This window comes from Nomascus leucogenys, chromosome 17 (genome assembly GCF_006542625.1).
Source record: "Nomascus leucogenys isolate Asia chromosome 17, Asia_NLE_v1, whole genome shotgun sequence".
Lineage (NCBI taxonomy): Eukaryota > Metazoa > Chordata > Mammalia > Primates > Hylobatidae > Nomascus > Nomascus leucogenys.
The window spans coordinates 25,209,000-25,224,662 of record NC_044397.1 but is presented as its reverse complement, the minus strand read 5'-3'; the positions used below and the strand labels follow the sequence as shown (position 1 = coordinate 25,224,662).

The window sequence follows — 15,663 nt, the reverse complement described above, 5'->3', positions numbered from 1 at the left end:
ACTGGGAAGCAGTCAGACTCTTGGTGGTGGGTACAGTTTTCATGTGTTTGAAAGCTTAATTTTTATCATTGATAACAAATATTGTCAGCTGTTATCTTTAAATTAAAAGGTGCACTTTGTTCATTTTCAAGAAAATACCTTCCAAGTGCTTAAGTCTGAATCTGTCAGTCATGCTTTCAAGTAAGAACAAAGAGTGGCTGGTTCATCTTGCAACTGAAATAATCACAGAAATGCTTTTTCCTGAAGACAACCATACTTCAATATGCGGCAGAAATGCTTTATGCAGACTCCTCATTTCATCATCTAGATTATCATAAAGATGTGTATCTAGGGGTTGAGATGTATAAAATTAATACCTTTTACTGCTTCATCGATGAAATTCTTAAGTGAAACTGGCTTTTTTAAACTGAGAATGCATGGCTGTGATGAATACAGGGATTACCGGTATAATTTGGTGCACTGCCTTGATGCATGCTATGGCACTGGCAGTATTCACTCATTGTTCCTTTTGTGCCACCAGTGCCAACTGCCAACTCTGTGAAAGTATTAAGTAACATTTTACTATTATTATACAAATAATGCTGCCCTCACAAACCTCATAAAAGGGCCTCAAGTACCCTTGGTGTTCAAGGACCAAGAACTGGTACCCAAATCCATTGTCTGCTGTCATCTTGGGCTGGGTGGAAGTGGTTCCAACTGGCTAAGTGCAAAGTCCTTCTGGTTAAGATCCAGAGGTGACCGTGGGTGTTAGGGTGAACTTGGGGAAAAGCAAAGATGAAAGTAGAAGGGTTGGGAAATGAGAGAAGCAAGCTGTAGACAAACTGCAGGCATTTGCCTGTTGTTGGCCTGAGATATTTGATCTATCCAAGAGTCCTTGTCTTCAAGGACTCTGCATTCATGGCACACCGTGCACTGATTAGATTTGTAGTGATTTAGGTGTGAGGAGAGCATGGGCTGACAGCTGTCTCTTGGCGCAGGCCCCAAGATCTGAAATTGCTGCAGGCTTTAGACAGCTCTAGCCACGTGCTCTTGCTGTGGTTTAGAGAACATGTGGTGACCTCTAGAGATATCATTGTGTCCCTTCCCTTGCTCAGCTTGACCTAATTGGATATGCTCAAAGGATGAAGCTGTGAAGATAAATGATTGAAAATAAAGAACAGTGTTAGGCTCCTTCTACTTTGAGGGGTCTGACTGGTAAGTCATCCCAGAGAGGACTGAAGGCCTTTGTCATGTAATCCTCAGGTAGTTATTTAAATACCATTCTCAGGCTGGGTGCAGTGGCTCATGCCTGTAATCCCAGCACTTTGGGAGGCCAAGGTGGGCGGATCACTTGAGGCCAGGAGTTCGAGACCAGCCTGGCCAACATGGCGAAACCCCGTTTCTACTAAAAATATAAAAATTAGCCAGGCCTGGTGGCAGGTGCCTTTAATCCCAGCTACTCAGGAGGCTGAGGCAGGAGAATTGCTTGAACCCCAGGAGGTAGAGATTGCAATGAGCCAAGATTGCGCCACTGCACTCCAGCCTGCGTGACAGAGCGAGACTCTGTCTCAATCAGTCAATCAGTAAATATCATTCTTTATTGAAGAAATGAAAGGTATTTTGGCTTTCTAGTAGAAATGGAGGTGTATTAGTCAGGGCTCTCCAGAGAAACAGAGACAACAGGACACCTATAGATATATCTGTAGATATAAGAGGAAACATTATGGGAATTGCTCACGTGGTTATGGAGGTAGAGAAGTTCCATGATACGCATCTGTAAGCTGGAAATCCAGGAAAGCTAGGGTGTCATTCAGCTCAAGTCTGAAGGCCTGAGAAGTAAGAGCTCCATTGTCCATGGGCAAGGGAAGAAGATGGATGTCCCAGCTCAAGATGAGAGAGAATTCACCCTTCCTCCAAATTCTTTTTGTTCTGTTCGGGCCCTCAGTGGATTGGAGATGCCCAGCCACACTGGAGAGGGACATCTTCTTTACTCACTCTCACAGACACACCCAGAAATATTTCACCAGCTCTCTGGACATCACTTCACCATCTCAAGTTGACGCATAAAGTTAACCATTACAAGTAGCCTTGAAAGACTCTCTGTCCTTCCTAATGACCAGGAGATATGAGTCTTGCATTGAAGCTAGAGAGGTTCAGGTAGGACTTGAAGCATATTTTGGAAAGAGATCATTTATGACCTATTGCAAGGAGGAGTTTTACTCTCTAGAATTTATTGAAGGTCATCTTTTTTTTTTTTTAGAGAGGTAGTAAAAAGACATTTCTCCTTTAAGGGGTGATGCATCAATGAGTCGTCCTTCGGGGATTTTACTATCCTTTTGCTTCTACCTTTGGATTCTTTATTCAGTACAGCAAAATATAGGTGTGGAAAGTAAGACAGTCATCTGGCTGCTCTGTGTGCCTCCTGCCAAACATCTGGATATTTGGAAACACCTGGAAAATTACTGAAGTTTTCACAAGGGTGTTTAGCATTATGCAGATGAAACCTCAGGCTCATAGTCATCTCCTGGTCCAGGATTGATATAAATGTTGTATTTATGAAGGAGGAGGGTTGACTAGGTTATAGAATACATTTAGTTGCTTAGCTTTCATTAGTTTTTGTTTTAGCAGAGTGAGATAAGGTTATTCAGTTTCAGAGCATTTCAGCTGGGTGGACATATTCACAGTTAAATCCCAAGGAGACATGAGAGCCAGCAGCAGGTCGGAGTGATCTGCTTCTGTCACAGCTGCCGCGTGGTGTATGTGTATGAAATGTCCAATCACTTCAAGAGACAACAATAACAGACCATTGACAGCCACAGAACACCCCAGAAAAGTGGTTTCGTCAGGCCATTATGGCGTCAGTAACCTCAGACTGCTGGTGCACTCAGTAGATGGTAAAAGATGGTTTTCACCTAGGACTAACTATGAAATAACTGTTCACTTCACAAGGCCCTGAAAAGAAAACGGAACTTTTGTTCTCAGGCAGGCCCCGAGAAGGGTCGTCTAATCAGTCATAATAGAGTGTGCCTCTAAAACGGTGCCTTCCTGCAGGGAGCCTTGCAGATCACAGGGGCCTATTGTAAGAAGAGAAAAAGAAAGTATTGAGGCAGGCGCCAGGCAACAAGGCAAGAAGGAAACACTTAAGCAAAGGGCCTTTAATTTTTATATAACTAACCCAGAAGCATGTTTTATAGCCATCTCATAAGAGTCAGGCCTCAATTTGGCTACAGACTTTGCATGGTTCCCTGGGAGCTGTTGTGGGGAAAGCCAGAGACTGTTACTGACCTTGAAGAGGGACAGAGAGGTGGCTGAAGTCTGGGAGTGTGTTCACTTCAACATCTGGCTGGCAAGATAATACCCAAGGTTTTTGTAAAACCATTGCCTCTCCACTATTAGCCTTTAGGGAAAGCATCCCCTAACCGCTGCTCACCCTTTGAGATGCTTTAAACTATAGCCACCTTTGCCTCTAGGGTCCCAGATTGATCCAAATGGTTTGGGACACTGTTCACAAATGTCTTTCACAGATGTTGGAGAGCATAGTTGGAGTTATTTTTTTGGCAGAAGTTGTGCTTTTGCTTCAATTCTCCTTTACATGAAAATGAATCTTGCTTGTCCTGGGAGTGGCCCCTGTTATCTGTGCAGGGTGTGGGATTTCTCAGCTTCGCAATCAGGAGTGAACCAGATGGGGCGAGAGAGTGGTTTGACCTTTATGTTTGGTACTCGGGGCCGGCACAGCAAAGTGCATTCCTCTGAGTTTTTTTCTGGGGAGCTTCCATGCCAGTCAGCTTGGCAATATCATGTTCTATTGCCATGCTAGATGAAAATTTTAGACATTCAAGAATACTGAGGGAGAGAATTTTTTTCAAATTTTTTATTTGCAGTGAAACCTTTTGTTTTCCTCAAAAGCAATCTTATCAGACAACTAAGTAAGTAGAAGAAAGAAGATCTGGATAGTGAGGGTGGAATTCTCAAGAACCTTACTTAGGCTTTCCCTTTCTCTGCCAAGCCCCTGACTTGGAATTCCCCCTTACTCCCAAAGCTCTGTAACCCATATAGTTTCGTCTCCTTTATTTCCTCTGTAGCCCTGATTGCTTTCTTTCTTTTCTTTTCTTTTTTTTTTTTTTTTTTTTTGAGATGGAGTCTCGCTCTGTCTCCCAGGCTGGAGTGCAGTGGCGCGATCTCAGCTAACTGCAACCTCCATCTCCCAGGTTCAAGCAATTCTCCTACCTCAGCCTCCTGAATAGCTGGGATTACAGGCGCCCGCCACCACACCCAGCTAGTTTTTGCATTTTTAGTAGAGACTGGTTTTCATTACGTTGGCCAGGCTGGTCTCGAACTCCTGACCTCAGGTGATCCGCCCACCTTGGCCTCCCAAAGTGCTGGGATTACAGGCATGAGCCACCGCGCCGGCCGATTGCTTTCTTAAAGTATGGCTTGCAAACCAGCAGTGTCATCTAAGGCTCCCTTTTCTTTTTTTTTTTTTTTTTTTTTTTTTGAGACGGAGTCTTACTCCGTCACCCAGGCTAGAGTGCAGTGATGTGACCTTGGCTCACTGGAACCTCCACCTCCCAGGTTCAAGTGATTCAGCCATCCTAATACCTGGGATTACAGGCGCCCACCACCATGCCCGATTAATTTTTGTATTTCTGGTAGAAACGGGGTTTCACCATGTTGGCCAGGCTGGTCTCAAACTCCTGACCTCAGGTGATCCACCTGCCTCGGCCTCCCAAAGTGCTGGGAGTACAGGTGTGAGCCACCGCACCTGGCCTAAGGCTCTCAACTTGATGGATGTGAAAACTGAAGTCCAGGGACGTTTGCTGAGTGGTCCAAGCTAACAACAGGGTAGTGGCTGAACTGTGACTTATAACCCAGGTTTTACAGTCTTGTCTAATATGCCACATAGTCCCATTTCTACCCTTATAGCCCTTTACCCTCATCAGTGTTACACCTTGAAGGTGCAAAGAGAGGCAGTTGTATTAGGCAGGACCCCACAGGGATGGGCAGATAGGTGGCTGTGTTAGCAGACTGAAGTCTGTGGTCCAGGATTGGAGCCTGATCATTTTTACTTTACACAGCATTAACTGGGATCGTGAATTTTTTCACATGCAACTGGTTTATAGATGATTTATAATGAAGATGCCTCTTGGTTTTCAGTAGGGTACATACTTTTCCAGGGCATATACTTTTATTTGTCTACTGGTTTACTTAAGTTCTGGTAGCCCCAGCTGCTAGCAGTAGTCGTCTAATTCCTGATAGGGCAGTCCAGTGCACAGAAGGGCTCCTTGCCACTCTACTCGGCTCAGTTTTTCTGTAGCTCTTAAACTTTCTCCCCACCCCACTTAATAGAGTACATGTTACTGATTTGGAAGCTGGTATCAAAGCTGGTGGGAGAACGAGATATACCAGTGAATATAAAAGTTAAGAATGACACGTTTCAGCTGCAAGAATATAGCTTTTTTATTAAAAATTTTTTGCACCATGTATTATCTGGCCTTTGTGGGCAAATGGAAGTGATACGCATCAATATAGAATGTGTAATGATGTACATGTGCAAATACGCTCCTGGCTCTTAGAAACGTTTTGATGAAGCACTTGAGTTCATTCCCATGCAGGCCAATGCATGGATTCTGAAAATAACTGAAAATTAGTGTCTCGTTCCTTTCATCCACACCGATTTTCTGAAGAGGCCACTGCAAAGGAGAGAGCATGTTCCACCATGATGGTCCTGTTTCACCCAGTGTGTGGGGGTGCTCCAGATGTGAGCAGTATGAACGAAGACGACTTCCCTTTGATGTGGGACACAACTTTTACCAACCTTCCCCAAACATATCTTCCTGTTTCCTTTGGGATTGTAGTGTACACTTGTTTAATGATTGCTTAAGTAATGGAGAAACAAATGTGAACCTGGCCTGCATGCTTCCTTTCCTTCCTCAGAAACAAGGGGGGCTCTGGAATCCATGCTGTGCCTGTGGAACATGTCAGGAAACACAACCCTGAGTTCATTAGTTGAGGTTGGCAGCAAAGCAGCCTTGGGCTTGGTGGAGCTGTGGTAGTAGGGGTCCTTCTAGTCCTTACCGTGGAGGGTGGTCACTCTGTTGCTTTCAAGGTTTCCCAAAGCCAGCATTTGTATTCATAATGTCATTTTGTGCATTTGGGTTATTTTTGCCAAGTTCATAGCAGCTATAAATAGGAAGATATTTAAGTCTGTTTTTTTTTTTTTTAAGATTAAAGGTATTTCTCTGTTTTGTAATGCACATGTTCTCAGCAGGGATTCGTCTGTTGACAGAATGAGGGATCTCTAAAGAAACACATATATTCAAGGCTCTTCTTAACATCTACTTCAGGTCTATCTGCCAGGCTAGTGATGTGTTTTTTGGGATCCTTATCCACCATGAAATCTAGTGTTGCTTCTTCTATATTTGATGCCATCTTTTAAAGTAACAGGCTATGAGTAGTTTGTTGCTGTCCACATGTGCTTTTCCAGCCATTTAAAACCTATTTTTTCTAAGACCCAACATGCACCCCTTGATTATTTTTGGGTTACCTTATTATTCATTGCACTTATGTAGGGGCAGTGGGTCCATTCCTGTGGCATTCCTATGATACCCAGTTACAGTAACTGTGTTTGTATTGCTCAGTTAGAAGTTGAATGAGCTGGAGATTTAATGATCTACTTAATCAGTTTATAATTGGTAGTCAGAAAGACTGAGGGTTTAATCAGCCAGTCTGATACTATATGAGCCATTGGTTCCCAGATGCTGGTCCAACAACCACGAGTATTCACAGATTTCTAGGCCCATCTGGGGAGATTCTTATGCAGTATGTCTCAATATAGACTCTAGGAATCTATCATTTTTAGAGGTTCCATGGAAATTTCTGGTGCAGGGATGTCAAAGTATGCATGGTATAATGATTATGTCTTTTAATGATAATGTTTTTCATCTCTGTGTGTCTCAGATACTGCTGGAATGCCTTAACTACCTTCTTTAATGGAATATGTTTATATGGGCATTCTGGGCAATGTGGGAGAAGGAACCTCAGGCTGGCCATTGGGGACCCGGTTCTAGCCTTGGTTCTGCCACTCTCTCAACCTTTCATCAGATTAGAGAGGTTTAATCTCTGTGTAGGTCTAATTCATAAATTGAGAGCATCAGATTATGCAAAAGGTATTTTTCAGCTTTCTGACATTCTTTGAAGAGCTTTGCCTCCCTAGGAATTGCTTTTGTTATAACTGTTCATGAACAGCTGTTGCCTCATTTGGTTTAGCATGTGCCTAGCCCCTCAACCAAACATGAGTCACGGTCTGCTTCTCAGGAGAGCTGGTAGCTCTCCCCGAATTCAGGATGGCCTCTTTTCCTTTTCTCTTACTGTCACTACCAATCACCCACAGCAAGACCGAAGTAAACTGCTTTTTTGGAGACAGAGTCTCGCTTTGTCACCCAGGCTGGAGTGCAGTGGTGTGATCTTGGCTCACTGCAACCTCTGCCTTCTGGGTTCAACCAATTCTCTTTCCTCAGCCTCCCAAGTAGCTGGGATTACAGGTGTGTGCCACCACTCCTGGCTAATTTTTGTATTTTTAGTACAGATGGGGTTTCACCATATTGGCCAGGCTGGTCTCAAACTCCTGACCTCAGGTTATCTGCCCACCTCATCCTCCCAAAGTGCTGGGATTACAGGCGAGAGCCACTGTGCCCAGCCTATATTGGGGTTTCTGCTAAAGAAAATTCACATTGTAGTTGTGACCTTTTGCATGTAAAACCCCAGGGTTTTTTGCCCATAGGTCCCTTTTTGCAGGCAAGGGTTGCTTGTCTCTTTGGGCATAAGATGTGGCTGATGTCATAGTCAATGGAGCTGGGCCTGAACTCCTCAGCCCCTTCAACAAACCTTTCATTTCCAGGAACTTGCTGTATATTGTCTAGAGGGGCCAGCTGAGGATGGGGGCAGAATGTGGTAACCCCTTAAATCTCCGGTTCTCAGCCATTGTGGAGCATCAAAATGATTCGTAGTGCTTTTAAAATTATGCGTGCCCGTGTCCCCCCAGCACCGCCTGGGCTGATTGAATTAGACTCTCCAGTGTGGGATTGGTCATGTGAGTGTGTGTGTATGTATTTTTGAGACAGGGTCTGGCTCTGTTGCCCAGGCTGGTGTATGGCATGATCATGGCTCACTGCAGCCTCGACCTCATGGGCTCAAAGTATCCTCCCACCTCAGCCTCCTGAGTAGCTGGGGCTACAGGTGCGTGCCACCACACCTGGCTAATTTTTTAATTTTTATTTTTAGTACAGACAACGGTTTCATTATTTTGCCCGGGCCAGTCTTGAACTCTGGGGCTCAAGTGATCCTCCTGCTTCAGCCTCTCAAAGCCCTGGGATTACAGGTGTGAGCCACCATGCCAGGCCAATTTTAAAGACTTTACTTTAGACTCTACCTTCCATGCACTGTCCCTCTGCATTCTGAAATTATGTTTTGTTAAGGCAGGTATAAATAAATTTTCATGGAGAGTTGTCATGAAAATGCAGTAAATGGTGATCTGAATCTGTTGGAAATACTGCTTTGAGACTAGCAGGCCCTCAGAGGCTGAAGGCTGTTCACTTTAACGTTCCCAGCATATGGTTTAGAGATGGCCACCACTAAGGATTTACCCCCGGTGGTGCCTGTCTACCATGGTTTAATGCTTCATCATGGAGAACAGGAAGTCATTCATCATTTTGGGAAGTGAATTTTAACATAATTACTCATTTATCTTTTATTTGGTACAATTTAACAAATACGATTGGGAACTTATAATGTACTAAGCATTGATATAGATGCTATGTAGTGAACAAAACAGAATTCCTGCCTTCGTGGGACTTTCTCTTCACCAAAAAATATATATATTCACATGGAGTTTCACACGACTGCATTAAATGGCTGCATTATGAAATAACATTTTAGAAGAATTTTTGAGGAATGACCTGAGTTATCCCTGAGATCACAAATGGAATCAGAAAATTTGGAGTTTAGCATGTGAAACCTGGATTAAATTAGCAAAATGTTAACCAAGGGACTGTGTCTTACTAATGCAGCAAACAGTCAGGAGTGGTTTGGAGAAATATTTTCTGAAGGTGAAATGAATAAACCAGTGGGGATAGGACTTTGCCCCAAAAAAGTCAACCAAGGACATTGACAGAATTAAAGTTTGTCCTTTGACTTTAAAAATAAGTCTCCAGAGCTGGGTGTGGTGGTGCATGCTTGTAGTCCCAGCTACTTGGGAGGCTGAGGCAGGACGATTGCCTGAGCCCAGGAGGTTGAGACTATAGTGAGCTATCATCGTGCCACTGCATTCCAGCCTGGTTGACAGGGTGAGACCCTGTCTCTAAAATCTAAAAAAAAGAAAAAAAAGTCCCCAGAGAGTCACTTGATAGAAATCTTTTTTGACTTTTTTTTTTTTTAGCTCCACGTATTTTATTTCATGTATATGCAAATACCTTTGGGCCCTGGAGTTACCAGTATTTTATGTTTGTTTCATCTGATCAATGAAAACATTAATTAGCTGAACACATGTGTTTCAGGATTCTGGGATGCTACTTCACAAATTACTGCAGATTTCTATACTCACCTTCAGTGGGTTAATTTCTGTATTGTAGTTTATGCAATGAGATTTTTTGATTCAGTTATATATAATATGAACATTTTAAATGTGCCTTTTAAAGAATTTAAATACTCATATCTTTTTGCATGTCTTTTTTCCTTTTTACAAAAGGAAACTATGGTCATTTTTTTTTTTTTTTTACCATGACTACATTCTTGGATTCCGAATGCATGCTAAAAAATTGGTGAGACTACAAAGACAACCAATGAAAGAAAAACACATTTGATGTGGATTTCAAAATATCAAGAGAATATGGAAAAGAAACCAAGATCAGCTTTTGGTTGCAGCTCATATGGCTGTTTGTGGGTTAACCAGCTTAGAAGGGAAGTAAATAGTTTATGAGAGAGAAAAAGATAGATATTCTGGAAATTATTATTAAGCTGAAATTTCTGCATCTAATTTTGGAATGTTTATGTTTAGAAAGTCACATGCACAGTGAAAATGTGTGTTTCAGGTTTGCGGAGAAAAACAGCGCTTTGAGAAGTTGATGGAACATTTCAGGAATGAAGACAATAACATAGATTTTATGGTGAGTTATTTCAGTATTCAATAAAGCTAACTCAATTTCAATACTTTTTTTCTAAATACACACACACACACACACACACACACGTATCTATATTACAAAGGACAGGGAATTGCAATTAACATGCTATAGATCCAATCTAGAATGTCCCTCTTAATCTATATTTTCTCTTTGATTTCCATTTTATTCCTTACATACACGGTATAGTAAAGACCGAAGTAGTAATCATAGCAAATAAAGGGGAAGCCATGCAGTTGGAAACAGCCATGCTTGGTGCAAATGCTGCCATTGTTTAATTGTTGATGATGCTGTGTAAGAATCCTTAAGGTAGAAGCAATCTTGACCTTTTTTATGTTTGCAGGCCCCTGCCAGTGCCCTTCCCAGACTATACTCTTAAAAATTAAAGTGCTTTGGTTTGTAGAGTTGACTGTATGTATCTCCAAAATGAATATGCAGCAGTGATTTTTTTTTCCTCCCTGATCTCTATCCTGCTTTGGTAATTCTGTGAGGGTATAATCATACTGGGGCTCTCCTTGGCAGGTTAGGTGACATTCAAGCACATGTTCCACAGCAGTCCTGTCATTTTCGGGTAGGAACATCAAAGTGAGTTGCAGCACTTCTGCATTCATACAAGTAAATCTTAATCTGGAAGGAAGATAGAATCTACCATAGTGAATTTCTCCAGAAGTTTTACCCTTGAGTGCACCCAGATCTGTAGGCGTTGACCCAATCCAGTTGCCGTAGGGAAATTCTAGACCCAGGAGATCCTAACCGGGCTGTAATTTCCCAGATCACTTCTAACCTGAAGCAGACGTACCAATCACTTCTTACCTTGCAGAGCCTATGCTTAGGATGCCAAGTGAAGTTTTCATTTGAATTGCTTCAGTGATTATAAAGCATGAAACATAAGTTTGCAAATTTCTAACCCTTTTTGTGAAAAAAAAATGTTTGGAGTCCTCAAGTTTTATATGCGTCTTAGCCCTCAGCCCCTTCCAAAATCAGTGAGAAAGATGAAATCCTTTAGAGAGAAGATTTTCTGTTGCATAAAGCATGTTATTTGCTTTTCAAAGTGTGTGTGTCTATATATATATACTTTATATATACACATATATATATATACATATATATGTGTCTATATACTTTATATATATACACACATATATGTATATATATATATGTGTCTGTATACTTTATATATATACCTATATATACACACACACATATATGAAACAAGGGACATTTTTACATTGACTTTTAAAATCTTGTTATTAGGATTTTTTAAAGAAGTTAAGGCTAATGCTGGCCCTGGTGATAAATACATAAAGAGATGGGTGCCTTGTCTCATGATGTCAGTTTCTTTCTTGTGCCTTTTTAGGGGAACTTATTCATTCTGTTAGAGTTGAGGTTGCAAACTGCAGGCTTTCATGCTAAAGCCAACCTACAGGCTTATGAGTTCAGTCCGACAGTGATGACCCTACTTAAACAATTTGGATATGATGCATAAAAAATACACGTCTGATTTGCTTGGAAACTGAAAATGTTTGAGAACACTAGGCCCCTGTTCCTGCAGAGTGTCAGCTGCTGGAGCCAAGCAGCCCCTATTGCTTTAGTCCAAAGATGTCCTCTCTAGTTGGTCACAGTCCACACCATTCCCTTTGCGTGACACACAGCCCAGCCTGCTCATTTATGATACCTGCCAGACCTCCTTGCCATTTGAGTTTCTGCTGAAATTACAATTATATAAAGCCCTTTAAAACACCTGTACTATCCATACACAAACTAGGTTCCATTTTCTGTCAGTTCGTTTATTCACATATACATGCAATGAGGTACCTTATTTAGAGGCTGCTATTACACAAGTTCTATGTGCTAGATTCATGTGTCACCTTCAGATAGTTGCCTCTTAGGCATATCATAAAACTCAGTAGATCATTTAGACCTGTTTTCTGAAGAGAAATGGAAAGATGCCAGAATCTAACCATGTTTTCTCTCCAGAAAATGAGGCTTTTGATAAACTGCCTTGGGAATGCAATTAGGTTGCACAACCTCTGAAACAACATATTCCTCATAACATATAATATAAATTTTTCTAATGTAGTATATTTCTACCCTTTTTCTGTATTTTTTTTGTGGACAAAAGAAAACAAAAACTGTTTTGTTTCTTTAAAAAGTATTTTTCTAGTTTGTATTTTGTACTTGCCTTTGTAAAGATATATTTTTTAAAGCTCATTTAGTGACAGAACTCGAGGTGGTTTTTTTTTTTTTTTTTTTTTTTTTAGTAGATTGCAGTAGAGTCCTTTGTAAGCTAGAGAGGTTACACATCTTCCAAAGATATCTAATGTATACCATATCTTCAAAGAAGAATCTAACTCGATAAAAAAATTTTTTAAAAGATAAAGGAAATTAAGTTTGGAGAGAGATGAGGAATAAGGTCGTTCTCAGAATAAGTGTGACTCTGCATCCCTCAATCATGTTCCCTCCTTGCCAGAGACTCTGCTGGGTGACAGCCATGGAAGGAGAGCATTAGTAAGATGTTTCCCACATAAATAGACTGACTGTCACTGTGGAAAGCAAAATAGATCTGTTGAATGCTGTCCTTTTTTTACCAAACCGGGGACTCGTTTTCTCTTTGGCAGGTCTCAGGGCCACTGGTGCAGTTGTGGGGAGAAAGCAGTAAACCCCAAGCTTTTAGGGAATGCAAACTGGTTGCTTATATGGAAAGATGGGTCAAGGATCTGTTACTATCCTGTTGATATGGAAGAATTCACAGGGAATTTTTAGACGTGGTTACCTTGTGGTGAGATTGTAGGTGATTTAAATGTTCTTCTTTAAAAAATGTTCTTTGTAATAATTTTCACATTTCGTACAACATACCTATAGTAATTTCCACAGTTTATCTTATATACCTATATGACTTTCACTGAGATATAATTAACATACCATCAGATTCATCCAATTTATTTATAATCCAGTGCCTATTTAGCCTATTCACAGGGTTGTACAATCCTTACCACAATTTAGGACACAGTGTCACCCCCGCAAAAAAAGTCCTGTACCCGTTGGCAGTCACTCCCATTTATCCCACCCTCAGCGCTAGGCAACCACTAACCTGCTTTCTATCTCAATAGTTTAGCCTGTTCTGGATGTTTTATATGAATGGAATCATACAACATGTGGTCTTCTATAACTGGTTTTTATCATTTAACATGTTTTCAAGTTTACGTTGTAACATGTGTTGGTACTTTATTGCTTTTTATTGTTTCATAATATTCCATTGTATGGATATACCACATTTTGTTTATTGGTTAATGGACATTGGGTTCTTTCTACTTTTTGGTTGTTATTAATGATGTTACTCTGAACATCTGTGTAAAGATTTTTATGTGGACGTATATTTTCATTTCTCTTAACTGTATATCTAGAAGCGGAATTGCTGGGTTATATGATAATGCTGTGTTTATCATTTTGAGTAAAAGTCACACTTTTTAAAGTGGCCACCCTTTTTCACATTACCACCAGCAATGGATGAGGGTTTTAATTTCTCCATATCCTTCCCAACTTTTGTTACTGTATTTCTTATTATAGCCATCTGAGTGGGTGTGGTGTCTTATTGTGGTACCTCTGTGACTTTTGAATTTAAAAATAATTATAAAATATTTTTAAAGAGGCCGGGCGTGGTGGCTCATGCCTGTAATCCCAGCACTTTGGGAGGCCAAGGAGGTCAGGTGTTTGAGACTGGCCTGGCCAGCATGGTGAAACCCGTCTCTACTAAAAATACAAAAACTAGCTGGGCGTGGTGGCACCTGCCTGTAATCCCAGCTACTCGGGAGGCTGAGGCAGGAGAATCGCCTGAACCCAGGAGGCGGAAGTTGCAGTGAGCTGAGATCGTGCCACTGCACTCCAGTCTGGGCGACAGAGCAAGACTTCATTTCAAAAAATATATGTATATGTTTTTAAAGAACCAATGAAATGAAGGAAAAGAAAATCGGTAAGTGAGCCTTTTTTGTGAAATTGAAAGCACATTTCTGCAGTTAAACTGATAAAAAAGTTTGGAGCCCATCTAACCCCTTGACAATTTCATTTCAGGTGGCTTCTATGCAGTTTATTAATATTGTAGTCCATTCAGTAGAAGATATGAATTTCAGAGTTCACCTGCAGTATGAATTTACCAAATTAGGCCTGGATGAATACTTGGACGTGAGTATAGCTGTGACCTTTGGCTCCAATATAAGAATTGACTTATTATTGCCTACCCTCAAAGGTACGCTTCCATAGCAGCTAAAGAATGCCTAAAGCTCTATGCAGTCAACTACTGTAGTGCTAGTTAAAGGGAACTGAGCTGAGTGATGTAGTCTGCCAGAGATGCTGGATTCTTGCAGGGCTCCTGGGATCTCAGGCCATCTTCTGCTAGCAGCCTTTTAGTACGGGAGTCAGATAACCTCTTTGCAGCCTTGCTGCAGCTTTCCTCTGCTTTTGAGCTTCGTCTGGGTCAGGTCTCATTGCATCCTTCATCTGGGCTATTGGGCAATTTGTGTTCTTGGTTACTCCGGGGACCCCATCTGGGCAGAGAAAGTCAAGCCAGGACTGTAGAGTGATGAGTCAGTGCTTAGAGCATAAAAAAAAATAATGAGGAAATGGACACCAGAGACTTCCTCCTGAAGCTGCTAAATTCTGCTTCAGGTGTTTGTGGCTTTAGAAGTTCCACTTTTAGTTCTTAGGAGAAGGAGGTTTAAAGTTTCCCTTTTTCTTACTCCCTTGCAGAAGAGTTTAGCCAGTTCCCTGAAGTTCTTCAGTTAAGAAACAGAAACTTGTGAAAATCAGAATTGGTCTTGAAAAGGCTGATGGCTCACACCTGTCATTCCAGCACTTTGGGAGGCTGAGGTGGGGGATCACTTGAGCCTAGGAGTTCAAGACCAGGCTAGGCAACATAGTGAGACCCCATCTATACAAAAAACAAAAAATTAGCCAGGTGTGGTGGTACGTGCCTGTGGCCCCAGCTGCTTGGGAAGCTGAAGTGGGGGGATCATTTGAGTCCAAGATTTCCAGGCTGCAACAAGCTGTGATTGTACCACTGCACTCCAGCTTGGGTGGCAGAGTGAGACCCTGTGTCTACAAAAGAAAAAGAAATGGACCTGAGGACCCAGGCAGTTTTGTTTCCCTTTTGTATAGGAATGGTCTAGTGATAGAGCAAGAATTGTTGACCTCAATTTCCTTGCCTTTTTTTGAGACAGCGTTTCACTTTGTCACCCAGGCTGGAGTGCAGTGGTGCAATCTCGGCTCACTGCAACCTCTGCTTCCTGGGTTCAAGCGATTCTCATGCCTCAGCCTCTTGAATAGGTGGGATTACAGGCACCATGCCTGGCTAATTTTTGTATTTTTAGTAGAGACGGGGTTTCACCATGTTGGCTAGGCTAGTCTCAAACTCCTGCCTCAAGTAATGCACCCAGCCAGCGACCTGAATTTCAAGCCTGTTTCCAGCTAAGAATATAGAAGTACTTCCTTTGGGCATCTCAGGAATTCAGTTGCC

General features: G+C 41.7%; 1 protein-coding gene across 10 annotated transcripts in view; it reads left to right on the top strand.

The window, feature by feature from the left end:
- The window catches only part of FMNL2 (formin like 2), a 315,819-nt gene that overhangs the window by 262,662 nt on the left and 37,494 nt on the right, over positions 1 to 15,663 (top strand). For all 10 annotated transcript variants that reach the window (XR_004026384.1, XM_030796004.1, XM_030796008.1 and 7 more), the window contains exons 10-11: positions 10,065 to 10,139; positions 14,223 to 14,333. Coding sequence is in view for 9 of the 10 variants with exons in the window: in XM_030796004.1 (XP_030651864.1) it covers positions 10,065 to 10,139; positions 14,223 to 14,333 (186 nt within the window). In the remaining variant the exon portion in view is untranslated. The remainder of the gene's footprint in view (positions 1 to 10,064; positions 10,140 to 14,222; positions 14,334 to 15,663) is intronic.